At 44.3% G+C, this 27,979-nt stretch overlaps 1 protein-coding gene across 3 annotated transcripts in view; it reads left to right on the top strand.

Moving 5' to 3' along the window:
- Nucleotides 1-27,979, top strand: part of PNPO (pyridoxamine 5'-phosphate oxidase) — a 93,789-nt gene that overhangs the window by 55,275 nt on the left and 10,535 nt on the right. The window contains exon 7 of one of the 3 annotated variants that reach the window (XM_085613373.1): nt 117-3,255. The exons of the other annotated variants lie outside the window; for them this stretch is intronic. Coding sequence (XP_085469499.1) covers nt 117-273 — 157 coding nt within the window. The 3' untranslated portion in view covers nt 274-3,255. Of the gene's footprint in view, nt 1-116; nt 3,256-27,979 lie in introns of those variants that run through there. 3 annotated transcript variants of the gene reach the window in all.

Here is a 27,979-nt window from a genome sequence, read left to right on the forward strand (position 1 = left end):
AAAATAATTTTCACTTTGAAGAAATGATGCTAGGAGTGAGACGTCAGGAGTCAAGCAGCATAATGTGGGCAGGTGCGGCAGCGACATCTGTTAACTGTTCATCTTTTGCTTCGCAGGGGCGGTTATCTGCTTAAACCAAATGTGATGGAGTTCTGGCAAGGGCAAACAAACCGCTTACATGACCGCATAGTCTTCCGACGTGGGGAGGCTTCCCCGGGACCACTGGCGCACCAGGGGGAGGGATGCTGGATATATGAGCGGCTTGCGCCTTGAATTTTCCATACCTTGCTGCCTTTCATACTCTTGTGAATATAATGCTCCAGTTAATGAGCTACCTTTTTTCTGTTTTTAAAAACTCATCCACACCTGTGTCTCTCTTGGTCCCTTTCTCGCCTCCATCTCCCAGTCTTCAGGTCTCACCCCCTGCAGTCTGACTAGCTTCTTGTCTTCACAGTGGCTGCCATTGGAGATGGCACCTCGGGTTTGACATTCCATGAAGTGAGCCAGTTCAGCTTATCCATGGCAATAGAATCGTCAAACTAGTATGTTCCCAGGGTTAGAATGTCCTCCCTCTTTCTATGAATTCTTGTTTTATGTCAGGCCTGACTGCAGATAGCAGCCCCTCTCGGTGCTTCTCACTTTTTTTCCCTGTTCACACTCTCCACTTCCACCTAGGCAGGTGTCTTCATGATCTCTGTGCACCTTATTATACAGCCCATTTCTTAGTGTTTTCTTGTTTATTTTTTCCAGTGTAAATGTACATGTACACAAATTAGACTACAAATAGGAGACCTTCTTGAAATGAAAGAAAAATAATGACACAGTCCTGAAACGTTATCTAAATACTGGAACAAATCCAGAACATGCTGTGACTCTGAACTGACACTAATACAAGATGTCTGTTGGCTTTTATTTTTTTTTGCAAAACCTTTTTATTGGATTTTGGTATTATACATGTCATACAACAATCGGGCTCATCTGCAACTGCTTTACAATTGATATCAACACTTCTGCATTGGATAGCCGAGATGATGTCTTTTGGCTTTATAACTTAATTCATGCAAAGTCTTCTGTGCTGTGGAAGTCTCAGCATGTAGAGCAGCACAATACTGTCTGGTCATTGGAAGTGTTCCTTAAAGAAGTTTGTCTTCAGCTTCTTTCTGAATTGTCGGAGAGTTGGTGCAGATCTGATGTCACTAGGGAAGCTGTTCAGATCCTTGGATCATAAACAGAGAAGGCTTAGGTTCTGTTTTTTACCTTCTTGCAGGGGTCTAGTTTCTTTGTTCGGCCTTGTTGAGTGCTTTATAAGTGATGCAGCTGGGCTTGAAGATGATCCAGGCTGGAAAGAGACGCCAGTGTACGTCTTTTAACATTGGGGTGATGTGTTTGAATTTCTTTTTAGCCCTTGATGAACCGTGCCACGGTGTTTAAGATAACGATCAGAGGTGCTAAGGTGGTATTGGGAAGACCCCTGAGCGGGGGTGTTGACTGCATCAGAATAAGTGAGGACTGAGGTTTGTATGATTGTTCAGGGGGCCTCATTAAGAAATGGTTTAATTTTCTCCAAGAGGGAGAGGTGGATCCAAGCTATTTTGCGCTTCTTTGTAAGGTATTTCATGGATGAGAGATCCATGCCTCTGTATATCATTAGGTGAGGATAGATTTCATTGGTAGCGTCTGGCATCCCCTGCATGTTGATGGTTCTTTGTGCTACTAGCTGTAATAAATATTTGAAAATGTTTTGTGTAGAGGTTGAAGACGCTGGGGAAAAGGATAGAGTCCTGAAGTGATCCACAGGAGGTGGGGACTGTCCCTGATCTTGTGGGTCTTATTTGCACATGCTGACACCAGTTGGTGAGGTAAGATGTGAACCATTTCAAGATAGTGCCTACAATCCCGTGCATGTATTCAGGGTATTGATCAGTGGTTGATGGTCAACTGTGCGAAAGGCTGCTGAGAGGTCAAGCAGGAACAGGAGGCAGGGTCACTCCTGTCTTTGTGGTGGAAGGCATCTTGGACTACATAAAAGTGTGAATTTCTCAGTACTTTAGCGTGGTCTGAAGCCTGGTTGATAGTCATGTAGAAGACTATTCTTGCTGGATGGCAACTCCTTTCCTAATTATTCTTCCTATGAATGGAATGCGGGTAATAGTGCAGAAGGTGGTGAAGCCAGCTGGATCCATGGATGGTCTCTTTAGGGGGAGCAAGATCTAACCAGTCTTAAGGGTGTCTGGGAATTTTCCTTGGCTTTGGGACGCATTGACAATGTGTAGAAGGGGTCTGAGAGCCTCTACTTGGAGTGGGAATGCTGCCAGCAAATGTAAACAAAGTTCGGCCATCATAGGTCCACAGACCTTTATGCACCTTTGTCATAACATCAAGTGTGACCTTTTGCTTGCACATTAGACATTGCATTGTGCTCCTTTCTTAACTACCTCTTAGTAGAGGTGCTTTTCCGAGTTCTCCAAACTCCCATGCATTCACAAACTGAGTCCTCATACAGCTTATTCATGGTTTGTTCAGTGCTGCAGTGCCGCAACTTTGTGTTTCATATCTGTGGCAATGTTGTGGCACGAAGCAGACTTTGGGACAATGCATACCAGCCTGTGTTACTCTTCTCTTTACAATTTCCTTTTGTTCCCAGCCCTTGCCATCTAGCTTTGTCTTGGCGATACGTCCACATTCTCTTCTACCTCTTCCACTCACATGTACATATTTTACATTTTGTTAATTTCGATCATCCAAAAACCATCCTTTTGGGCAGCAAGGTGCCATAGAATAACTCATTTTTGCACATTCTATAGTATGTATCAAATCCTTGTACATTGTGTGTTCTCTGTGTCCTTGTGTATATTGGTGTGATGCTATTTTTAAAGATCTTTGTAACATGACTAATTAATGATAAGAGGGAGAGACTTGTCCCTCTAACCTACAGTTCCTCCTGTGACCTCATCAGACATGCACATGGGCCTGTACAAAGGCACAGGAACTGTCTCATGACTTGTGCATTTTCCTGAAGAATCCCTTTTATCACACAGTCTCTATTAACAAAAAAACAAAAAAATATTCAGTTTAAAGTAAAGCCTTCCTGCTTGGGTTAATTTGTTTCTCAATGAGGCCATCAATCAAAACAGTTCCTTCTCAAAATGTATTGGGCCTCCCATCTTAACCAGTGATATATTTGTTAGATTGACTGCATCTGTGATTGAATTTGATCAAAATTACATTGTCCCGGATACCCACATTGAATCCCAATCCGTCCTTTAATCCATGTCACTTTTCCCACGGATCAGCGATAAACATTGACCTTGTTGCTGCACCCATGGTTCCTATCTACACAGCTATCCAATAAGATCAATTGTCTGATTCTGTCATCCTTTTCAGTAAGAAAATAGATTCCGCTGCAGTCTATTACTCCTACTACAAAGGATGGTGCATTACCATAACCAATGAGACCATTAGACCCTGCTTCAGGGGTTCATGGTGTCTTAGCCCAATCTTTAAAAGAGAAGTCTTCAGTGTTAAGAGCAGTGGATCTTTCCCCAGAGATCATTGGAGTCCTAGTCTAACTAACAAACAGAAGTTTACCCTTCTCCGGGACCCATGGTGTCTTGTCTCAACCAATAAGTGCGGTAGGTCCTGCTCTGGCATCTATAGGGTCTTATCAGCCTCACCAGTAAGAGAAGTAGACCCTGCACCGTTCCCTGGTGTCTTTTTATCCAAACTAATAAATGAAGGTGAGTGTGTTCCAGAGTACATACTGTGTAATCCTCATATCCAGTAAGAGACATGGACATCTATTCCTTCTCTTTAAAGCAAAGTTGTTAAACATCAAACCAATGAGAGACGAAAGCTCAGGTTTTGGTTCAACTGTTCCTAACATCCTACCAGTGAAACAATACCCTTGTTACTGGACTTATAAGTGAAGCAAATCTTTAACTCATGTCCGTGGTGATATTGATCTTAACTATTTGGAGAATGGATCATTCTAACGAATTGTAATGTCTAGAGACGGTTTTTTTAAAGTTTCGAAAGTGGGTTAGTAGTAGTGATAAATATGCTACTACCACTGCCAATAAGGCCACTAACAGTCTAGGGCTCAGAATAGGTCTCAGTAAATTATTCCCCTGCTTAACCCTTGGTAGCTTGTCTGTGAGCTGGCTAGATTAATTTAAGAGTCCGGTATATAAAGCATTTAAAAACACCAATTCAGTAAATAATTAAGACACAAGACACAATAAATACCTCACACCCATTTCTGAAAATAGGAAATATTTGTATCTTTCTCAAAATGACACCAAACGGACACAAATCCAATGTAGGGCACCAAAGAGATGATTTTTTGAAGATTTAGCACTATATAGCACTTAGGAATCTACAGTGCCACATTGGTACATCTGGTCGCGCTTGACCGGGACAAAGTCAAATTTTCAGGTCAACCGCGATGGAGCCCTGTTCGGATACCCCTTGCGGTAGGCCTCAGTCGAAATTTTACCTTCAGACTTAGAAATGTTTCTGGAGCATTTTCTGCTGGGGTTCTTTGATGTTCCTCATCAGTCCAGAATCGGTGAGGGTTCCCTGGCTTGCTTTCCAGGGAGCTCCCGGTCAAACTCTTGAAATCTGACTTCTGCAGCTTTTCAGCGGGAAGAACCAGCAGGGCAGGTCGGCTTACAGTTCAAAGTTGCCGCCTTGGGTTTCGCGGTTGAGTTGGTCCCCCTCAAGAGCTTTTTTCCAAAGTTGCTCCAAACTTCTGGAACTTCTTCCTGAATTCCTCTGGGGGTTCCAAAGTGTCCAAAACATAATCCAAGGGTCTTGAATCTCCAAGATGGTCCTTGTAAGTTTGAAACTTCAGTTCCCACAATCCACTTTGACAAAACCCTTACAAATCCACTGGATGGACGATAGCGTCACGGGGGTTTCTAGTGGTTATGGTCCAGATGAGCTCTGTTAACCTGTAGCTTGCGGGGAGTCCACTTTGTATTCCTTTTGAAGCAATGTACATCCAAAGGGCTGTAGTTCCAGATAATGCAGCAGGTGCAGTCAGTCAGAATGCAGGGCCTGATGCTGCAAATCAAGTTTCCAGTTCAGAAAGCCTTCTCCTTCTCTTAGTTTCAAGCAGCAGATCTAAGATGCTCTGCACCTCTCACACTTTATTCAGTGGTCTCTGGGGTAAAGCAGGAGAGCGCTCCTGTCCAATGAGGTGCAGGGCAGCACCCCAGGACATGACCACTTACTCCAAAGTGTTGCATAACTTTCTCACAGAAAGCACTATTTCTCCAAATTCAAAATGGCTGAACTTGCAGCAGAGGAGCAATAACTAGTTACACCAACCTCCAGTATGGCTCATTTCCATAGCTCTCCTCACCCTACCATCTGCAAATTCATGCCTTTAGCCTGCCATCTGGCCAGAGGGCTGGGGAGTGGGGGTAGATGGACCCGTTTTTCTCTGCCTGATCTATCCCCCCTCAGAACTCTCTCTAACAGATAGCCTCTCCATGGGTGAGCCACTTATCACTTCATCAAAGCAGCCTGGCTAATCCTCTTAACTCTGGCCAGTCAGGGGAGAACACAGGAAGGGCTGAATTTTGGCTTACAGAACAGAGAGTCTTAGAACTTCTTTTCTATATATTTTAGGATGTGTTCAACAATAGCATATTGTTGGATTTATCAGTACCATTCTCCTAAGTCTTTGAATGATATTTTTCTTTGATGCTACCAATAGTTATGCATTAATTAACAATTGCCATGTTAACCTATGTGGCTGTGTATCTACAATGGGGAAAATGAAATGTGCAATTTCTCCAACACCAGAGCATTTAGAACATATTGTAGAAGGACCCTGCTTATAGCTACATAACCCCTGGGGTACCTAGGGGAGACTTTAAGGGTCGTGAATATGCAAAAGTAGTGTAGATCCTCACTCCACAGTGTTCTTAGCACAAAAGTCGATTTTGGGAAGCACTTTACTACAATGGGTAAAGTGCAATGTGCAATTTGTCTATCCCCAGGGCAAAAAACCTCTTTTTTAAGGGTCCTCCTTTTAATTACATGACCCCCCCCCCCCTTTCTGGGTCACCTAGGGGAGACCCTGGTGGTACTACTTATGCCAAATTATTGTAGTTGATCAATTTTTAAATGCCCCTACAACCAAAAAGTCGAGTTTTGGCACAATTTACATTTAAAAGCAGTGCTGCAGCACAGGGCTGCTTTTAAAAAGACCTCCGACTCTCAGCAGCGCACACGTGCAAGTGTAAAAAGGGCTGCTGGCCTCTAAACTGCCATGCCTTATTATATTCTAGGGACCTAAATCCTTCTGCCCTGTTAGGTATTAGGGACTTATAGGGTAGGTCATGCCAATTATAAGTGTACCCTAATATATATATATATATATATATATATATATATATATATATTGTACCCTAATTTATGTGTGTGTTTTCACCATAGCATTGACCCAGGGCCTGGTTAGGCAGAGCTCGGGTACAGTCAGTTACCACCAGTACCAGTCAGAAAACAAAATGGGGGTGCCCAGGGCACAGGATGACTTTGCAACATAAAGATACAAGCGCTCGTCTTCTGTCCATACAGTAACCTGAGTATTGTGATCGTAGCTCTCTCGCATCAAGAGTGAGATCATGTGTAAAAACTGCACCGTAAAATGTGTACAAGTCTACCTCTGTGCTGGCTGCTAGGTCTATCAGACCTCTGTTAAAGGGTGGTGCAAATATATTTCATTGTGACCATGTATTTTATGCTTACACTTTTTTTAAATATGAACTGTGAATGATGTATGTCTTTGTAGACTTTTAACCACCATTCCCATTCCTGCTGTGCCAAATATAATGAAAGCAGGGATGTAGGAAGGTGGGGATTTGGGATCCGTGAAAATAAAATTATTTGTGCAATTTTGGATTTATTTGTTGACTTGGGAAATGTGTAATTTGTAATGCCTATGTTCCTTTTGCCATCTCTCTTATGACTGTTATTCCATAAAGTGGAAAAAGCTGTTGATTCCGTAGTGCTTTTAATGAACTCCTCACTCACTGCTTGTAAATGTGTATGCCATCTTCGAGACCGAGATAAACATTCACTCCTGCAGTATCATTAACACGGCTGCCACTTTGGTGAAAACAAGCACTCTATTGTTAATTATTTTGTATGATCTTTATTTAATTCCTTTATTTTCTGTCGTTTGGAACCAGAGTAATTTGACTTTAACCGGTTCCGTGCCTTGGACGTAACGGTTCTGTCCAAGCCTGTGACCCTCCGGTGCCAAGGACGTAACCATTACGTCCAAGGTACACAATTTAGAAATCCTTCTGCTGTAAACAGCAGAGGGAGTTCCTTTTTTTCAGCCTCAGGAGCTGGGGAAGAGCTTGCCTGAGGTAAAAAAAAATTCCAGTGTATTGACGATTGCCGCGCATATTGCGCTGAAGTCATACCACTGAAAGTGAAATGAGCCAATCAGCTCATTTCCCTTTCACAACCTACATGCTCCTGTGGCTATCTCAGCCCCCTGCGCACATTGGCAAACTGTGGAGACATCATTGGAAAGAGGAGAATCTCTTGTTTCCAATGGATTGGGGATCCCTGCAGGAGGGCGATCCCCAAGCAGGGAGCCACCCACTAGACACCAGGGAGGGGGAGGTATAATTTTTTATCAGGAGACCAAGGGGAATGCTGGGTGGTAGAAAATGAATGCCAGCGCGGTTATCGCAGAAAAAAATGTAAGGAAAATGATAATTGTTTTTGCTAAATTTGCAGTTTGCTGGGGATTCTGGGTAGGAAAACATTGGGGGATGATCCACTCAAGCCGCACATCATTGGACTTCCCCAGTTGTCTAGTTTTCAGAAATGTCTGGGTTTGGTAGGTTTCCCTAGATGGCTGTTGAGACCAGGACCAAAAATGCAGGTGTCCGGCTTGCAAAGCCAGGTCGTTTTGTGAGATAATTTTTATGTGTCCAAAATAAGTTTTGGGCCATTCCCGGCAGTAGGCCCACCCACACAAGTGAGACACCGTTTTATCTGGGGACCTGAGGGGACGCTGGGTGGTAGGAAATTTATATGTGTCCGTTGATTCCACAACTTTCCCACCCAGAAATATGAGGAAAATGTGATATTTTTTAGCAAAATTTCATGTGTATAGGGTATTCTGGGTAAGATCGGCTAGATTCCCACAACGGGGGACCGAATTAGCGGCCCCAGACAGGATGCCTCGAGGGGCCTAGCCGAGGACGGCTAGAACCAGGCCCAATAGACAAGACGGGATGCCTCAGGAGGAGTGGAGGCCTCCAGGGAGCGCTGGTGAAACTCCTGAGAGGCAGCAATAAGCATCTGGGGTCCAGCGGAGTTGCCCCCCTCACCCCCCACCCTTCCCAGCAACATTCAAGGCAGAATGGCGCAATCCTAGCCCCAAACACATAACGTGGCTGGCACACCCCATAGCCCAGAGGTGGGCTGGCGAAGTACATGAGACAGCGGTACAGCATCAAATAGGCGCTGACGGTATCTGGGCCAGACAGGCTGAATCACCAGCAAAGGTGGCTGGGCTGCGATTCGGAGGAGGGGGGGGGGGGGGGGGGGGCTAGCTGGATCCAACCACCTCCTCGGGCAGGCATAGAGAAATATCGCGACTCCATGACCGATGGGCTGCAGGAAGATAGCCCGCAGGACCTTGAAGAGGCCCTCTCCGCTCGCGCATAACAGACAGTGGGGAGAAAGTACACACGACAGGACACATCCAAAGATGACATGTAACCGCCCTAAGAAGGATCGCACCCTCAAGTACATGCTGACTCGCCCTACCGCAGACTCAGCGGGAGACCCAGGCCTAAAAACAGGACAAGTTAAGAACAAGGGACACCCTACTCACTAGGAACCAGGGTAATTCATATGTAACAGAAACAGTGGTTCCTGTGGAAAAATACTACTTTATATTGGTAATGATATGCACAATCACAATAATAACGGGTTAGTGTGATGTCAGAAGGAGAGGAGACCATGAACACATCTGTTTGTATTTACAAAAATTATTTTATGTAATTCAAAGAATATACATTTATGTACAAAAAAGAAAATAACACAATATTTTTTTGTGTCCCCCAGTGTAAATGGAACCAAAAAACAAAAAGTGGTGAATTTGTGACATACACAACTTGGTTTCCGTAATTTTTAAAGGCGACCTTTCGTAATTTTACAATGATCACAGCTAGTGTATACAATAATCAGAGCTAATCAAATGGTTAGCTTTTATACAATAATCAGAAGTAGAGGTCAGAGCAGAGGGAGTCTGGCCGGCGCTGGACGGCCACAGGAACCACTGTTTGTTACATAAAAACAGAACAAGCCAGGAACCCACCCGACCAGGCCGCTGAGGAACCGGTTACTCGTACCTTTTTGTAAGCACTCTTCACAACGCTCAGAGAAGACCCTCAATCACTTACACGCGGGAACTCTCACAGAAAAATAAAGAGGTACGAAGTATCTTCGACGCCTTAGGGGACCGAATTGCGGAATTAGAGGACAAGGAGGAGGGCCGAAAGAAGAGACCGAGGCGCTGCAACAAGAGGTCCTTAGACTTTGATTGCAACACTTTGAATTGAGTCACACCTGGAGGATCTAGAAAATAGGTCCCTGCAGAACAACATTCGAATCAGGGGAGTGAAGTCCAAAGCGGAGGGCAATTACATTTTTGGATACATCAGAGACCTCTTCCGCCACATCCTCAGTGGGCCCTCGGACAATGCCATTCAGATCGACCGGGCCCACCGTGTGGGCCTACCTAGGCCAAATTTAGCAACTCCCCCAGACATTTTGGTCTGTGTGCATGATTTCCAAGACAGGAAGAGATTCTGTGCAAGGAACACAACATGCACCCTATCACCTTTCAAGGCCAACCTCCAATTTTGTTTCAGGACCTAGCTGCCCTCACACTTCAGAAACGGAGGGAGCTCCCCTTGGCTACTACTCACCTTTATGGTCAAGGGATAGCCTAGTCTTGGGGCCACCCTTTCCGCCTAATTTTCCGGTGGGAATGGAGACTCTACCAGCTGCGGTCATTGGCAGAGACCTGTCCAGTGCTGCCCCCCCCCTCCCCCTTCTACAGAAAGAGCGATTGAAAGGCTGGCAGAGACAGGGAGCTCTCCGGAGGACGACCCGGCCCAACCCAGATGAAAAGGGCAAGGGTCGACAAGCAGCTTTGTAGGCAGTGCCATCAGCTTTAGCAAAACAGAAAGAATCTTGAAATTCCGTGGCACTCTTCAACACTATATAGAGACTGCGGGCGAGGGGGCGGGGGGGGGAGTGGGAGAGGCTGGGACCAATGGCCTCAAGCAAGACCCTGTTGAATCTACCATGCAGCCTTATCTGGCTGCGGGACTGAACGTAAGCAGATGTTTTATGTTATTTTTGTTACCTCGTGTTTTCTATGTTATGTCCGAAGTTGGCACTCACCTTCACATTGGGTACGACTTACGTATGGAGGGGCAGTGGTAGTTGCAACAGAATACACAGCGGACACTATGCTCCAGGAGCAACGACGATGCAGGGGTCACTTAGCTTCTCCCAACCTCCATGCCAGACACAACACTTAGAATCCTCACACTAGACTTGAGAGGTCTTAATAATCCGATCAAACACAGGGCGGTACTTGCATACCTAGAGAACTCAGGGGCTGACATTTGCCTCCTACAAGAGACCCATCTGCTCGCTGGAGACTGCTTCCGACTTAGGTCCCATGCCTTTCCCCAACAATTCTTCTCATCCCCTCCAAGATGGCTGTAGTGGCCATACTGGTAGCGCATTTTTTCCGGGGGCTGGTAGAACAGAAAGTAGACTTCTCACACACCACACTGTAGCGGGCAGGCCCCTGGTGATAGGCATATTGTACATCCCGAATGAGGGACAGGAGGCGTTCCTCCACAAAGCACTGGAGAGGATGGTGAAGACCAAAGACAAGCTAGTTTTACTGGTAGTGTAGTGAAGACAGGGTTTTGCCTGCACACAATGCTATGTTAGCATAAGCGTTTTAGATGTTAATGCCATCTTGCCACTAAAACTGCTTGCTTGCTTTTTCTTCACATGAGAACGGTCTGTTTTTCACATCCCTAGACGTGCACCGCGACCTTAGTCTGAAAACTGTGTGTAGAAACAGTCAAGGTCAAATAACAATGTATGCTGTTGAATTCAGGTTGATCGGCCCATGCTCTAGACACAACAAGCAGACAGCTGCAAATATCTGAAACTCTGTGCCTTTAATATTGCATTGCATGCATGATGCTGGCACTCTTGGAGAAAACCTTTCCAGACACAGAGAGCAGTGCTGATCCTGTGATGTGATTCACCTAAGCTGATCTTGGAAGTATGGGGTTCCCCATTCAAACCTAGAGACCTTCTATTATTATAATAAAACTAGCTTATTAGCCAGGGGAGGGTGGTACACAAGGAATTATAGGACCTGTTTCCACTATCATTATAATATGATTTCTCCCTTTGTTTTCTATGAAATTGTAACAATTCTGATGGTATTATTTCTAATAATTTGTTTGCTTATGTTAGCCAAAATACTGCATCTTAGAGCACGTAGTTAAAAAAATAAACATTTTAAACTTTTCCGTGTCTCTGATTACTCACGTTGTGGACTGATATGAGAATAACAACGAAAAGGTGTTCTTGATTCCCACTATTCCTGAGAGTATTCCAAGTCTGCTTGTTCTGGGTTGTCTAATCATTGGTAGCTTCGATATAGTACAGAGAACGAATGAGACGCTGATGCAAGTTGGATAGGGGTTCTAGATACTGAGGTGAATTTTTTGGTACACCACAATTCACTGAGGTCCTGGTTTCCTGCGCAAAGTTCTGTGCATGAGCAGAATCCCCGCAACATGGCGCACCTAACGTGTTGGACTTATGATTGAGACGCCTTAGTAGTGATTATATTTGTCCACGACACCCTCACTCTTGTTTCCGGTTGACAGGAGTGACGGTTTAAACCTACCTATATAGTTGACTTATAGGTTCATTCAAGCTCGACAATTAAAAAGGTTTAATTTTGAATTACTAACCCTTTTTGTGCTACGGTTTAATATAGATTGTTTTTCTTCTCAGCGTCCTTATGGCTGAAGTTGCTATTCCAGCACATAGTCGAGCACCTCTCCGGCGTCATTTGACGCAGTTCGGGGTGCCAGACGATGGGATGTCTATTATCTTTGTAGTGAGTGCCAATGCATCGTTCCCCTATGAGCTTTTTTACTCTTGGGTTACTTTTCCGGGGGTGAATGCGGATGATAAGACGTTCCACTCATACACTCCTACGGCAGTCCCAGCGAGTTACGCGCCGTATAGGATGCAGGAAATTCCGATTTCCGCTTGGCAGCATCGTATTTGGTTCAATGGTGCCCTACCCCACACCGTAACTCCGGTTCGGTTAGGTCCCTTGTCTATTCCTGGGGCTACTTGGCCAGTCTTGGCCGGGTTCACACCTCATCCACGATATTTGCAAGCCCCGGTGGATGACTTACGTCAACTACATACCGCCTTGATTGCGGTGCATAGGGCTTTGGTGCAATACGTCTCGCGCAATGTCCAGGTGGAGGCACCTGGAGTTGCGACGCAACGAGTTGGACCGGCCGGGATCACTATTAGTCCTGTCTTGGTTAATTCGGTAATGGGCAAGTGCTCCCAGAATAAGGACGATATGCCTTATTGGCTTGCTGAGAAACTTGACCAGCTGGAAGCAGTATTATCTAATTCTGCTCCTGTGGAAAAACACAGGATTCTTACAATTCGTTTGCAGAAAGACTTAGTCCCTGAGGTGACTGATTGCGAGAACTGGGGTAAAGTATTTGCGGCCGTCTACGCAAAGTGCTTTGGCTCACAGTCTATGACTGTATTGCCCTCTGTGATTAAGCGTGTTCAGGATGAGCGCGGTCCGGATGCGGCGGTTGATTTGGGAATGAGGCTTGTTGGTGTGTTCGATGTAGTTGCTGATCTCATCCTTGCTAACGTCAAGGGAGATGCTGTTAACTTTCAGGTGTCGAATGCGCTGCTCCTTGTCAACGACGTCGATAAACCCTGGCAGTTACCAAAAATTATTGCGGAGGCTTATAAGACCATTGGCTGCAATAGTTTGGGTGTTAAGCCTTTCGCTAAAACAACAGCGCAACCGCAAACTCAAATGGTTAAGTCTACGAAAGACGACCGTCTTGTTTTTCCTAAACAAAATTGGAAAGGTAAAAAACCGGGGAAGCAGCAACAGAAACAGGGGTCACGTCCCGCATCATCAATACCAGTAACTACTGACCGCACATATGAATTGCGCAATCGCACAACAATTAGGTCTCCTGATGGATTTCAGGTTCCTGATCAACGTTCTCCTCGTTCTTCACAGGAAACATCAGTGTCGCAAGCCGGTGGAGGTGAACGTGGCAGAGGTCAGGGTGCCCCTCAAGGACGCGAGCAGCTTCGCCCTGCTGATGATGAAGGCAAGCAGGACGACACGTCAGTGACCTCTGTTTCAGAAAAAGGAAGTTGCTGCACTAACAGCGAGGTATGCCACAGATAGTGAGAACACAGCTTCGGAACCTGACATGGGCACTAACGCTGCTAGACAGCGCAGCGGAGGTTACAATAGTGCGGCAAGCACTGCGTCCATATCTGAGGGCGACAGCAATTGACACATTTATTACTGTAGAAACTGCTGACACAAGAGTGGCTCCCCCTGACAGACTATATGACATAGTCCTTTTAATTGAAGGTGACCTACAACGTACCATAAAAGGGATTTTTTGGGGAAAATCTGACCTCTACATATGACATTTTGTTAGCAGAGGCGGACTGGCACCCTGCGTTCATTTTGGCCGCTCCTAGAGGGGAGGAAGTAATCCTCCCATCTTTCACGCACACAGTGCCGAAGGAGCAAGCTCAGAACTTTGCAGAAGAGTGGGCACAGGTGCTTGCTCCAGCATTGTACCGTACTCCGGTTGAGTGGGATAAGTTATCACCAAGCCATGAGATTCCATTACGGTCTATGCCACAGCCACAACCCCAATATCCCATGCGCCGAGAAGCTAGATCTCACGTCGCAGAAATCCTTGAACAATTGGAATATCAAGGTGTAATTGAAACAGGTGTGTCACCCATGAATAATCCTCTTTTCACTGTAACCAAACCAGATGGGTCATACCGCCTAATTTTGGATTATCGGCATTTGAACTCTCGTTGTCGAACGTGCGCGGTACAAAACACCCACAGTTCTGCCCTCGTTGATAGTCTCGTGAGAAAAAGGTTTAAGACCACACTTGACATCTCCAATGGCATAACCTGTCCTCTATTAGTAGTCGATGGACAGCCTTTACTTCTGGCGGCAAACAAAAACAGTTTAGAAGATTAGACATGAGCTACAAAAACATTCTGATGCGTACTCGTATGTTGATGATATTTATCTCACAGACAACGAATTATGGCTGCATCTGTGTCGCGTTGACCGCATCATTGTTATGTTTGCGGACTTTGGTTACAAATTTAACTTTGCAAAATCACACATTGCAGAGTATACAGTGTTGTTTTTGGGCTATGGAATCAACAACGAAGGTCGAGGTTTAGCACCTCACTTCCTGGAGAAATGCGCATGTTTGCTCGCTCCAACAACTCTGAAAAAACTACAATCTTTGCTGTTTTTTTTAAATTTCGGGCGTAAGTACATTCCCGATTATGCCCAGCGTATCAAGCCGCTATATGCCTTGGTACAACCTACTTTTACCAAATCGTGCTGGCTGCCAGAACATTCAGCTATACTGCACTCTTTGCAGGCGGATTTTCTTGCTTCTAAATACTTATTGACGGGAAACATCCTTCACCACAAAGGCTTTACTACGCGTTTTTGTTTACAATGGTACACTTGCCACGTAAAGGTCTTTACCACGCGTATGCCTTCCACGATCGTCTTTACAACGCAAGCTGCACAGGAACGTCTCTTCTTCTTCTCGTCCGGTCTCATGATGTCTTCTACGTACGGCGCGTACGTCATTTAATAAGTCCATTTTTAATTTTTACTGGCGTAGACGTGTTTTCACGTTTGTTTCCCAGGTTGGTGGAAGTAAAGGGTGCTGGTAAAAGGCGTGCGGGTTACAGGTAAGAAAAGTTAACTTTATTCATTTAAATGTAAAACTAATGCACACTTTAAACGAAATGCATTTTTTTTTTTTTAAAGTAATTTGTTTTAAATTAATGTTACATAGATCGATGTTTTGCTTTGTCCAGCACATTTGACTATTTATGCAGGGTTTTTATATGCAGGAGTTATCCGGTAATATGCTTTATGTTGCATTTGTAGTTTTTGTTTATACTTTCACAATTTGAAGTTAAACTCATTTTTTGCTGTATGCATAAATATGTTCGAGGCATATGAGCTGCAGATTACACACTTTTGCAGAGATCGCCATCTGGTGTTTGGCCCGGATGTTTGCAGTTTGTTTTTCCTCTTGGAAAGTCTTTGGAAGTTACGAGGCCGGTGACTCCTCCTTTGGATGGTAATGCGCATGGGCTTCGGCTCCATCCTCAGATTGTTTTTTTCCGCCATCGAGTTCAGATGTAATCTTCGTGCTCCGGTTCCGAACATCTTCCAGTTCGACGATCCACGCGCAATCCTCACCCAATCGCTGTATTGTTTCGATCGCGATCTCTTCAATCAACGCGCCTTCTCATCAACACAAACCTTCGGTTCCAGTCGTCGATGGCGGCCTTCGGGCCTACCCAGGCTCCGGTCCCGGCTCATGGAAAGAACTCCATTTAAAAAGTGCCATCGATGTGGGTCCAAATTTCCCCACACCGATCTTCATGAGGTATGCAACCTCTGCATCTCCCCTGAACACGAGGCTCGAGACTGTCCGGCCTGTAAGTCTTTCCGATCCAAAAAGACTATTCGGGACCGAAGAGCCAGAAGGAACATGGCACACTCCTCAACGTCCATTCCAGTCAACATCTTCGGAGACGGCATCGACGATCCGGAACATCATCGCACCGAAGAGTACCTCGTCAGCGCTTCCGAGGCCGACGAGTCCGATGTGGAAGACATCACTCCGGCGCAGAGGGTCGTGAGTACCAATCTACCCTTCCCCCCTCCCCCACACCCGCGCCGACACCTAAAAAGGCTTCGGTCACGCCTTCGCCTCCGGGCCTAGGCAAGACCAGAGACACTGCTTCACACACCCCACCTTCGGGCCCGGTGAAGAAGCCAAGTAAGCCTTCCGGCGGCTCGGGCTCGAGCCAGCCTACCAGCGGTGCCGAGAAACACACTTCGGCACCGAAAAAAGAAACCTGCCTCCACCTCGACACCGAGCTCCGCACCGAAGCCCTCGGGGTCGAAACCCAGCTCTTCGGTACCGGCGCCATCTTCGGTACCGACCAAACCACACAAGGCCACCGGCACCGACACTTCCAAGCCCATCTCGGCGCCGACCAGGAGACCAAAGGGTCCCAAGCCGGGTTCTAGACAACAAACCGGCACAGAAAAACCTAAAACTCCTTCGGCGCCGACGGATCAAATTACCTCACCAGAGCTATTTACACCGGATCCCTTGCAAAAAACTCTCACCAAGGATCCAAAAACTGGACAATTGACACTCTCTACCAAAAAGAGACATTTGGAGAAGCCTGCTCCGCCTCCACCTCCAAAGAGGAAGGACTCTGCTACCTCCCCGTTCAGAATACCTTCCCCTCCACCTCCTCCTCCTTCCTCCCCTCCGCCCCCTCCGCCCCTACCTCATCGTTCTCCTACCCAGTCTCCAGACGATGATGATCAGGGGGACCCGTATGATGATACAGGGGATGTGCCACAGGACCCCACACCTACAGGATCCCCAGATCCAAGGGACGATTACAACATTCCAGATATCCCCGACGTCCCACAAGACGATATTTACCCTTCTAGGCCATCTCCACCAGAAAATTCATTAGGGTTCAACCATCTTCTGCAAAGGGCAGCACTTTATCATGGGGTGGACTTGCATACCGACTCCGTGGAGGAAGATTTCCTCCTAGACACATTTGATACACCTCAATACTGCCCATGCTCAAAGGGGTTTAAAGCATGCGGCAGAAGTTTTTAAGGACCCAGTTAGAGCCAGGGTCATTAACCCACGTATTGGAAAAAAAAACAAACCTGCTCCCTCAGATACCTCTTACATCAGAGGACCAGCACCACTAAATTCCTTAGTATCTGCGGCACGTAAAAGGGCAAATTCACAAGCGTCAGGTGATGCACCACCACCTGACAAGGAATCAAAACTGCTAGATTCATCAGGCAAATGCACAGCATCACAGGCGGCCAACATATGGCGTATAGCAAACACTCAGGCACTGCTGGCCAGATATGACAGGGCTCATTATGACGAATTGGAAAGCATAATGCACCATCTCCCTGAAAAATATAAAGCTAGGGCCAATGAATTAATTCAAGAGGGTAAAACAATCACGAATACCTCTATACGTTGTGCCCTAGATGCAGCAGACACAGCCTCCAGGGTAATCAACACCAGCGTCCTTCTCCGTCACCATGCGTGGCTAAGGGTATCTGGTTTTAAACCAGAAGTACAAGCCTCCATCCTTAACCATCCCTTTGACCAAGAACATCTTTGCGGGCCAAAGGTGGATGAGGCCTTAAAGATGAAAAAGGACACGGATACCGCAAAATCCATGGGGGCCTTAGTCTCACCCGCCCAGACGCTCCTTTCGCCGCTCTTCCTTTCGGAGTACATCCAGAGGCTACTCCTCAGACACAGCGTCCACATCATACAAATCCCCTACTCAGACCACCTTTACAAAAGGTTACCAAAGAGGCGGCTACAGGGGTAACAACAACAAGGGCAGAGGCAAAACGAACAACGCTCGTTCTGCCACACCTCCTACCCAATGACTTCCCCCAGACCATTCTACTCCGGTCGGGGGCAGACTCCAAAATTTCCTTCATGTCTGGGAGACCATCACCTCAGACAAATGGGTGACCCAAATAATTTGGTCAGGCTACTGCCTAGAACTAACATCTACCCCCCCCAAACATTCCACCCAGGCACCGCCCAATGTCACAAGAACATTCAACATTACTAAAACAGGAGGTAATCACCCTCCTACAAAAACAGGCAATAGAACACGTTCCTGTCAATCAGCAAAATATGGGGGTCTACTCCCTATATTTTCTCATACCAAAAAGGGACAAGACTCTACGACCTATTCTAGATCTCCGGCCCCTAAACACATATATACACTCAGACCATTTTCACATGGTAACACTTTAGCAGGTACTTCCTCTCCTCTCCCAGAGCGACTTCCTCACCACACTGGACTAGAAAGACGCATACTTCCACATTCCAGTGCACCATGCTCACAAAGTACCTCAGATTTGTAGTGGGCGGACAACACTACCAATTCAAAGTGCTCCCGTTCGGAGTCACAACAGCACCACGGGTATTCACCAAGTGCATGGCGGTGGTGGCGGCACACTTGAAAAGACAGCACATTCACGTCTTCCCATACCTAGACGATTGGCTGATAAAAGCCACTTCATACAATCAGTGTGTACAACACACCGCCACCACGATCGAACTACTTCACCAACTAGGCTTCACGGTAAACCACCAAAAGTCCCAGCTACAACCATCCCACATAAAGCAATACCTCAGTGCCACCATAGACACCTAAAAAGCCATAGCCTACCCCAATCCCGCCAGGATTGCAAGCATTCGGGCTTTGCGACAAAAATTCATACCTCAACACTCCCTTCTAGCACGAGTGTTCATGCAACTAATAGGGATGATGGCCTCTTGCATTTTCATAGTGCCCCATGCAAGACTCCAGATGCGCCCTCTCCAAGAGTGCTTAGCGCGCCAATGGAACCAGGCCCAAGGTCAACTGACAGATCTGGTGTTGGTAGACGGTCGCACCCATCGCTCTCTGCAGTGGTGGAACACCACAAACCTTTCCAAAGGTCGACCGTTCCTGGACCCGGTTCTCCAGATAATACTAACAACGGACGCATCGCTCTCCGGCTGGGGAGCTTCCCTATTACACCTCACCGTGCAGGGCACATGGACGCCTCAACAAAAGTTACTCCATATCAACCATCTGGAGTTACTAGCAATCTTTTTAGCCCTAAAATCTTTTCAGACACAGATTTCAGGCAAAGCAGTCCTCATTCGTACAGACATGACGGCCATGTATTATATACAAAAACAAGGCGGCACACACTCTCCACAGCTCTCTCTATTAGCACAGAGCATATGGAGATGGGCAAATCCCCACAAAATCTTTCTCCTAGCTCAACATGTCCCAGGAGTCCAAAACACCATGGCAGATCTGCTCAGCAGACAGATACAACAGATCCACGAGTGGGAACTTCACCCACAGATTCTTCATCTGTTCTTCCAATGTGGGGGTATCCGCAGATAGACCTCTTCGCCACCCACGAAAACAAAAAATGCCCAAGCATCGCCGCCAGATACCCACACCCATTGTCCAAAGGAAATGCGATATGGATGAACTTGTCAGGCAAATTGGCGTACGCTTTTCCTCCTCTCCCACTCATTCCACTGGTGGTGCGCAAACTACAACAACACTCACTCACACTAATCCTAGTAGCTCCAACGTGGGCCAGACAACCGTGGTACACCATGCTACTGGAACTTTCTGTAGTACCACACCAAAAACTGCACCTCTCACCATGCCTCCTAACCCAGAACCATTGAGAGATCAGACACCCGGACCCAGCTCAGCTTAACCTTGCGATCTGGCTCCTGAATTCCTAGAATTTGGGTACCTAAATCTTCCACCTGACTGTATGAACGTCATCAGAGAAACTAGACGACCTACCACTAGAGCGTGCTATGCCATAACAACACCATCGATCCCCTGGACGTGTCCATTCAACACATCATAGGCTACTTACTCCACCTACAAAGGTGTAATTTAGCCTATACGTCCATTCGACTACACCTCGCAGCAATTGCAGGTTACTTACAAAACAGGCAACATCTTTCACTCTTTAGAGTACCCGCCATTAAAGCCTTCATGGAAGGCCTAAAAAGAATAATTCCCCCCAGAGTACCACCCTCACCTGTGTGGAACCTAGATATTGTTCTCACAAGGCTAATGGGGGCCTCCCTTCGAACCTTTACACAAATGCGAACTGCAATTCCTAACATGGAAAACAGCTTTCCTTGTAGCCATCACTTCCCTTAGAAGGGTCAGTGAGATGCAAGCACTTACCATACAAGAACCTTTTCTTCAAATGCACCATAACAAGGTTGTTCTCCGTACCAACCCAAAATTCCTACCCAAAGTCATTTCCCCTTTTCACCTAAACCAATCTGTAGAACTACCAGTATTTTTCTCGCAACAACAGACCGTTGCAGAAAGGGCTCTGCACACACTGGATGTCAAACGAGCCTTACTCTACTACATCGAGAGAACACAACCTTTCCGAAAGACCAAACAACTGTTTGTCTCTTTCTCTCCACCACACAAGGGCAACCCCATCTCAAAATCAGCGATAGCTAGGTGGATTGTAAAATGCATTCAGATTTGCTACCACAAAGCAAACCTAACGCTATCAGTTCCCCCTAAAGCCCATTCTACACGAAAGATAGGGGCTTCCATGGCATTTTTAGGGAACATCCCATTAGATGATATCTGCAAAGCAGCTACATGGTCAACACCGCACACTTTCACTAAACACTATTGTGTAGATGTGCAAACTAAGCAACAAGCTAGTGTGGGCCAGGCTGTACTCAAAACATTATTTCAAACCACTGCAGCAGATACCGGTGGTCGCCGCTAAGGTTGGGAACTGCTATATAGTCTATGCAAAAGTGTGTAATCTGCAGCTCATATGCCTCGAATGGAATATGCTACTTACCAGTATGCATCTGTTCTTGGCATGTAGAGCTGCAGATCTACACACGCCCACCCGCCTCCCCGGCTACCTGTATCTGTTCCAGTTTCTCTTATTTAGATACACACATGGGTTTCTTCACTGTTATTACTACGCTCCATCTTTCCCTGCTGGCGAAAAACAATCTGAGGATGGAGCTGAAGCCCATGCGCAATACCATCCAAAGGAGGAGTCACCGACCTCGTGACTTCTAAAAACTTTCCAAGAGGAAAAACAAACTGCAAACATCCGGGCCCAACACCAGATGGCGATTTATGCAAAAGTGTGTAGATCTGCAGCTCTACATGCCAAGAACAGATGCATACTGGTAAGTAGCATATTCCTTATTTTATGCTGAAATCGAGCTCCAGACACATTTACATATTAGAAATAAAAGTTGATGGCATGTTTTGTGTGTACATGATTATTTTTATGTGGGATGTTTAGGATGTAATAGAATGAATTTTAATAATTGGGTATTTTTTATTTATTAAAATTCTTTTAACTTACTATCGTTAAGGCTACGATTATTAGGTTGAAGTTCTCTTTGGATGAACTACATGATTATTTTTATTATTTTGTTTAGGATGTAAGAGTATTGTTTGGGGGAATTGGTGTATTATACAGATTTTGTTTTGTAAAAAGAGAAGTCCTTGCATTAATTTTGGAAATATTTACAATTATTTATAAGAAAATAGTACGCTAACCTTTAGGTGCATGATGTTCGGGATGTGTGGCTTTTGGGTGGGATAGTGTTTTACTACCCAGGTATTCTTCTTCTTCTATTTTTTTTTTTTTTTTTTTTTTTTGTATTTGAAAAATAATACCCGAGTATTAAACTTTAGTGTCATTCCATTTTTAATGCCAACATGAACACTATTTTATAAGAAATTTCATACCCATCCTTTAGGAGTGGGGTGCTTGGGATACAGGGGTATTGGGTGGGGTAGTGTTTTAATACCTAGGTATTGTTTTCTAGTGGACAAAATCTCTCCGTATTAAATTGTAAGTGTCTATTCCTTATTTGTCACCAAAATAAGAATACTCAACATGAAATTACTACGCTAACTTTTAGGAGCGGGATGCTTGGGATACAAGGGTATTGGGTGGGGTAGTGTTTTAATACCCAGGTATTTTTTCCTAGTGGAAACAAAATCCCCAAGTATTAATTTAAAAGTGTCATTCCATTATTTTTGAAAAAAAAAGAACAATATCCTTTAAGTATAAAATCTATGTCATTCTTTAGGAGTGGGATGCTTGTGATATAGGGTATTGGGTGGGGTAGTGTTTTAATACCCAGGTATTTTTTTCTTCTGGAGGAAAAAATACCAGAGTATTAATTTTATTTGGAGAAAAAAAATTGTATACAATCAATTAACAAAAAAACAATAGATCAATGCAATTATTAATAACATTATGGACATTTTATATATTTTTAAAACATGTAATTATGAATCTAACATTTAAAAATGAAAAAAGCAAATAAATTCAGCCAGTTTTCAGTGAAAAGATTTATTTATTCAGTAAATATTTATTTAAATATTTCCCAAAAAGTTATCAGTTAATTTTTAATGAAGCACAGCAAATATTTAATTGCAAACTCAAAAACATTTGTCAATATTTTCTTAATGTGATTTATTCAACTGTTTGGCGATAAGTATAATGGATAAAATAATTTCATAGAATCTTTGTAGACGCACGTTGTTTCACATTTGTTTCTGTAGTTGGTGGTGCCTCTCGGACTGCAATGGCATGAAAACGGGGTGCGGTTAGAATATGAACTTTTTTTTTCATTACATTATAACATGTGGGAGGGACATTTACTGTAAGGAAAGATGTGTGTGATAAATTCAAATACTGTGGCGAGTAGGTTTTTTAATTTCAATTAACTACACTTTGATCCCCATGCAGGTTGCCGTGACATACACACTTTGGGACAATTAATTTTTGGCTATTAAACTGTTAATAAAAGCAATCTTAGATGGACACAGACACATTCATTAAACCATACCTTGCCTAACTTTGTAAATTTTCAAAAATATGAAAATTTAATAAGTGTATATAAATAAAAGTAATGAACCACAGTTCTAAAAAAAATTAGCAAGTTGACAAGACAGCAAAATTATTTATTTGGGTACGTTTTGAAAAATGCCAATTAAATCTTTTGGAAGTTGTGTAAAACAGGCGATTAATTCACATGATGATAATGGTAGCTAGAAATGAAGAATATAAGCAATACTTTCAAGATAGTCAGACGTGCACATTAAAGGAAATTGTTGAATTTTAGATTGAAGCCTTTCACTCATCTCTTTGCTACGTCGTGACTCTCGAGGGTTTAGAGTACCTGAGAGTGACTGAGCCATCCTCATTTCTTGGAAACTTTGCTCTTTTTTTAAATTTCCAAGAAATGATAAAAGTTTGGATGACTCCTACCAATTGATTTATTAAGAGTTATGCAATCCTTCAATGGAATTGTTTGTCTTTGCTCCTCCCTCTAAGCAAGTTAAATAGCAGTTCCACCACTCAATGGGGAACCTTGACTTCCTCCTGCGACCTGACCTGCTCAGATGGCCAATCCAGGTTCCCTCAAAATAATTTAAAAGAGGTGCCAATTTCTCTTCATTTGCTTTAAAATAATCTGATTGAACAATTGCAGTGTAGAAGTCATCATCAAAATCAGGAGGAACAAAACACTAGGAGGCCCATTAGGATGGCGGGCGGACTTTAGTCCGCCCACCACCCTAGCGGTGCTAGGACCGGCCGCCAGTGGTGCGGCGGTCCCGCACCTGCAATTAGGATGCCACTGTGGCGGTGGCATCCTCCATTCCCAGCATTGTGGCAGGCGGTGCTCACAGCACCACCCGCCACAATGCTGGGAATGCTCTGTGTGCATTGTCATGCACAAGGTGACTAGCCAAAGCCAAAACCGCCTGCCTTTCTATGACGGAGTCTCCGCCATAGAAAGGCAATTCCCCGCATCATCCTAATATGGATGGCGGTGCCTACAAGGCACCGCCACCATATTCCTGGGCTTTATTGCCCGGTAGGTAATCGGGCGGATTGCCTACCGGCGGACGGTCTTCCCATCCGCCAAGGTCCCCCCGCCATCGTAATGTGGCGGGGGGAAAAGTAATGCAGGCGGAGGAGTTTAGTGGGTGGATCCCCACCGCCATACTGGCGGTGGTCATCCACCTGCTATCGTAATGACCCCCAAAGCTGTTAGTTTTTTAAGTTCATATTGTAGTTTGCTGTCTGACACATAATCTTCTGCTAAGGATGTTTTCTGTATTTTTCTCCAATACGCCTGGGAAAAGTGAGAAAAACATCCTTGAATTTGGGTTTCTGGATATAGTTTAGAAATAGTATTTATCATATGTATCTCAAAATCAATTATTACTTTCCTGGGACTTTTGTTCAGAGTATTGGTTTTTATAACTGATAAAAACTCAGTGTAAGTAGAAGATTGTCTGTCAGGCAGCAAACGAAATACTAAGGGGACAGTTGTGTAGTTAATATTGCCATGAATAGTATAAATTTGGTTAAAAGGATGGGGTATAGACTTAAAAGTGCCGTCCATCATCCAAATTTCAGTATTTTCAAGGGTGACCAAATTACGTGCTGTAGAGAAGATTAGTAGACGTTTTAGAGGATTATTATTATCATGTAAAAGTCACAGTCAGTTCTGGGGGGATGTTCATATCGGAGAAAGTTTGTGGTCTTATTGCGTGTGGATTGATGGCCTGTTTTGTTCTTGGATCATGCGCCTTAAATTACGGATTGTGGGCATATTACTGGCAACATGCATGGGGATGTTTTGTGCAACTTCCCGTAAAACTGAGCCACAGGGTTCATTGGAGGTGGCAGCCAAAAATGTATTCTTCTGTAGATTTTCCCTTACTTCTATCTCCATTGCAGAGGCAGAGTGGTTATGCTCTGTGGACTTCTCCACTATGTCTCCCAGAGTAACCGCTCTGTCTTTGCAATGTGATGAGAAATATTCTACGCACCTCCAATGACTCCTGGGCTCAGTTAAACGTTCCTTACAGTAAATGTAGCCACCAAATTTCAATAACCTGATACCCCGCCTTGATTGTATGTAACTTGCGCGGCGACTGCAATTTTCTGTTGATGATCCTGTAAATAAAGGATGATGATAAATGAGTGTACATTTTTTAAAACTACTGGTGTTTTTTTACAGAAGATTTATGGTTCCTAAATAGAATTGCAAAAATCAAGATTATTTCTGATTTAGAGTGCGTGCAAGATAAAGTTTAAACAACTCATTTAAAACGGGAAACGGCCACTACAACGCGGCCGTTTCCACGCTTAACCATAACCACGCATGCATTACCACGAATAGCCTTTACCGCGCATACCTTTACTACGAGATACGTAGTAAAGGCATGTGTGCTAAAGGTAATATTAAAAAAGGGGGGTTGTGGTCCCCCCCCCCCCCCCCCAAAAAAATGCGCCTGTTTCCATCACGATGTGGAGGCAATCAGCGTGGTTAGAGGAAACGGAAAGACACTTCCGCTTCATCTTTACGACGTGCGATGCAGGGAGGGGGTATAATATATTTTTTTTTTAAAAGAGCTGGAATGGGGAGGGTGCATGTATTTGGAATATGGTCTTTGGGGTCGGCCCCTGCAGTGGAGTGTTAACTATTTGACTATTGAAGAAATGTCATATGTGGAAAAAGGTTATGCAACGGTGTCTTGTGATGGCGATGTGTAGCGTTATCTGTGGTGAGCAACTACACATATGTGCGGAGGCAGAGACTATTTGTTGGCTGGCAAACCATCAAGGTGCGCTTTAAGATCGGCAATAATTACAGTGTGAGACATCCTTTGTCTATTACTGGGGTCGCTTTAGCAATGAGCCTTATTCAACCAATATGTATTCTTTAAAATGCTAGCGTGAGCGTTCTACTGTGCGCTCCCTCTTACCTGTTTTCTCCGAGCCTACAGGGGCCGGGATTGGAGATAACCTTTACCAAGAAAATACCATTATCATGCATAGTTTTACAATGAAAATCGTTGACAAGATATGCGTGGTGAAGGCATTTTCGTGGTAAAGGTTTTGCGTGGTAATGGCATTCGCCTTGTAACACATGCGTGGTAAAGGTAAAATTAAAAAAAGGGGTTTTGGGGGGGTACCCCCACCCCCAAAAAACCGTGCAAATCAAAAAGGGGGGTTGTGGGGTCCCCCCCCCCCCTAAAAAAAAACGTTGCGTGGTAAAGACATGCGTTGCGACGGAATGCGTACTAACGTCATACAACCATTTATAATGTGCTATACTATTGACAGTTTTAATATCTGAGTAAAAAAAGTTAATTATAAAATTGTTTTTCAGGTTAAGGGAAATGTCCATTGTACCTGAGGTTTCCATTTCTTTGTTCTTCTGTGGTGAAGTTTTGGTTGCAAAAGTATTGTTGGAAGTGCTGCTTTAGTTTGTACTCTTTTCAACTCTGATAGGTATTCCAGGTGTATGTTATAGAGGTAGCTGCAATGACAAGTATAAATAATAGGATTAGAATAGTTTACTTATAAATGTTGGTTAAACTGCAAATTAAAAAAAATATTTTTAAAGTTAGTTCAACTCTCTGATAATCATTTATCACTTTAGAAACCTTTAAATTTTAAAGAACAACGTAGTAAGATGGTTGCTCCATTAGAGGTTTAAAAAAAAAGATAATGTAAATTAATAGGTTGTTTCATTTCTACCTGGAGATCCGTTGTTTTATTTTTTCATGCAACTGATGTTTCAAGTTGTACTTCCTTTTCTCACTTATGGATTAATGAAAATGGCTCTCTTAAGAGATATCTGGTTAGACAAAGCATATGTTTTAATTAAACTTTAGAACTAGTTCATTTTTTTGTTGAAACTTTATGACAAAAGATACTGTATTTTGGCCGACACCTTTTATGAGGTAAGTACCCGGCGGAGTAAGAATAGAAAATCTGGCCCCCAGACACTGCCCAATGTTCTCCCAGAAAACAGAGTTAAATTGTTGCGCCAGTAGAAGTTTAAAAAATAGATAAGGCAAATTAAAATGTTGTTTCATTCGTAGTAAGAGTAAGAATAAAAAAATCTGGCCCCCAGACACTGACTTCCCTGAGGTAAGTACCCGGCGGAGTAAGAAAAGTCAATCTGGCCCCAAGACACTGACCAGCACCTTCCCTGAGGTAAGTTCCCGGCGGAGGAAGAATAAACAAATCTGGCCCCCAGACTCTGACCAACACCTTCCCTGAGGTAAGTACCTGGCGGAGTAAGAATAGAAAATCTGCCCCCCAGACACAGCCCAACACCCTCCTTGAGGTACGTTTTCAGCAGAGTAAGAATAGAAAAACGTGCTCCCAGAAAACAGAGTTAGATTGGTGCGCCAGTAGAAGTTTAAATAATAGATAAGGCAAATTAAAATGTTGTTTCATTCGTACCTGAATATTGTATGTTTTGTTCTTTCATGCAACTGATGTTTTAAGCTGATCTTCCTTTTGCCGCTTTATGGATTGATGGAAATGGCTCTCTGGTTAGAAAAACAAAGACATAGCATATTTCATAATTATAATTTAGATCTATTACATTTCTTTCTTTTAAATTAGTTAGAAAAGTTACTATATTTTGACCAACACCTTCCCTGAGGTAAGTACCTGGTGGAGTAAGAATAAAAAAATCTGGCTCCCCGACACTGACCAACATCTTCCCTGAGGTAAGTACCCGGTGGAGTAAGAATAAAAAAAATCTGGCCCCAAGACACTGACCAACACCTTCCCTGAGGTAAGTACCTGGCGGAGTAAGAATAAAAAAATCTGTCCCCAAGACACTCGCCAACACCTTCCCTGAGGTAAGTACCAGACGAGTAAGAATAGAAAATCTGGCCCCAGACACTCACCAACACCTTCCCTGGGGTAAGTTCCCGGTGGAGTAATAATAAAAAAAATCTAGCCCCCAGACACTGACCAACACCTTCCCAGAGGTAAGTACCCGGCGGAGTAAGAATGGTAAATCTAGTCCCCAGACACTGACCAACACTTTCCCTGAGGTAAGTTCCCCGGCGG

This window comes from Triturus cristatus, chromosome 6 (assembly GCF_964204655.1).
Source record: "Triturus cristatus chromosome 6, aTriCri1.1, whole genome shotgun sequence".
In the NCBI taxonomy this organism is placed as follows: domain Eukaryota; kingdom Metazoa; phylum Chordata; class Amphibia; order Caudata; family Salamandridae; genus Triturus; species Triturus cristatus.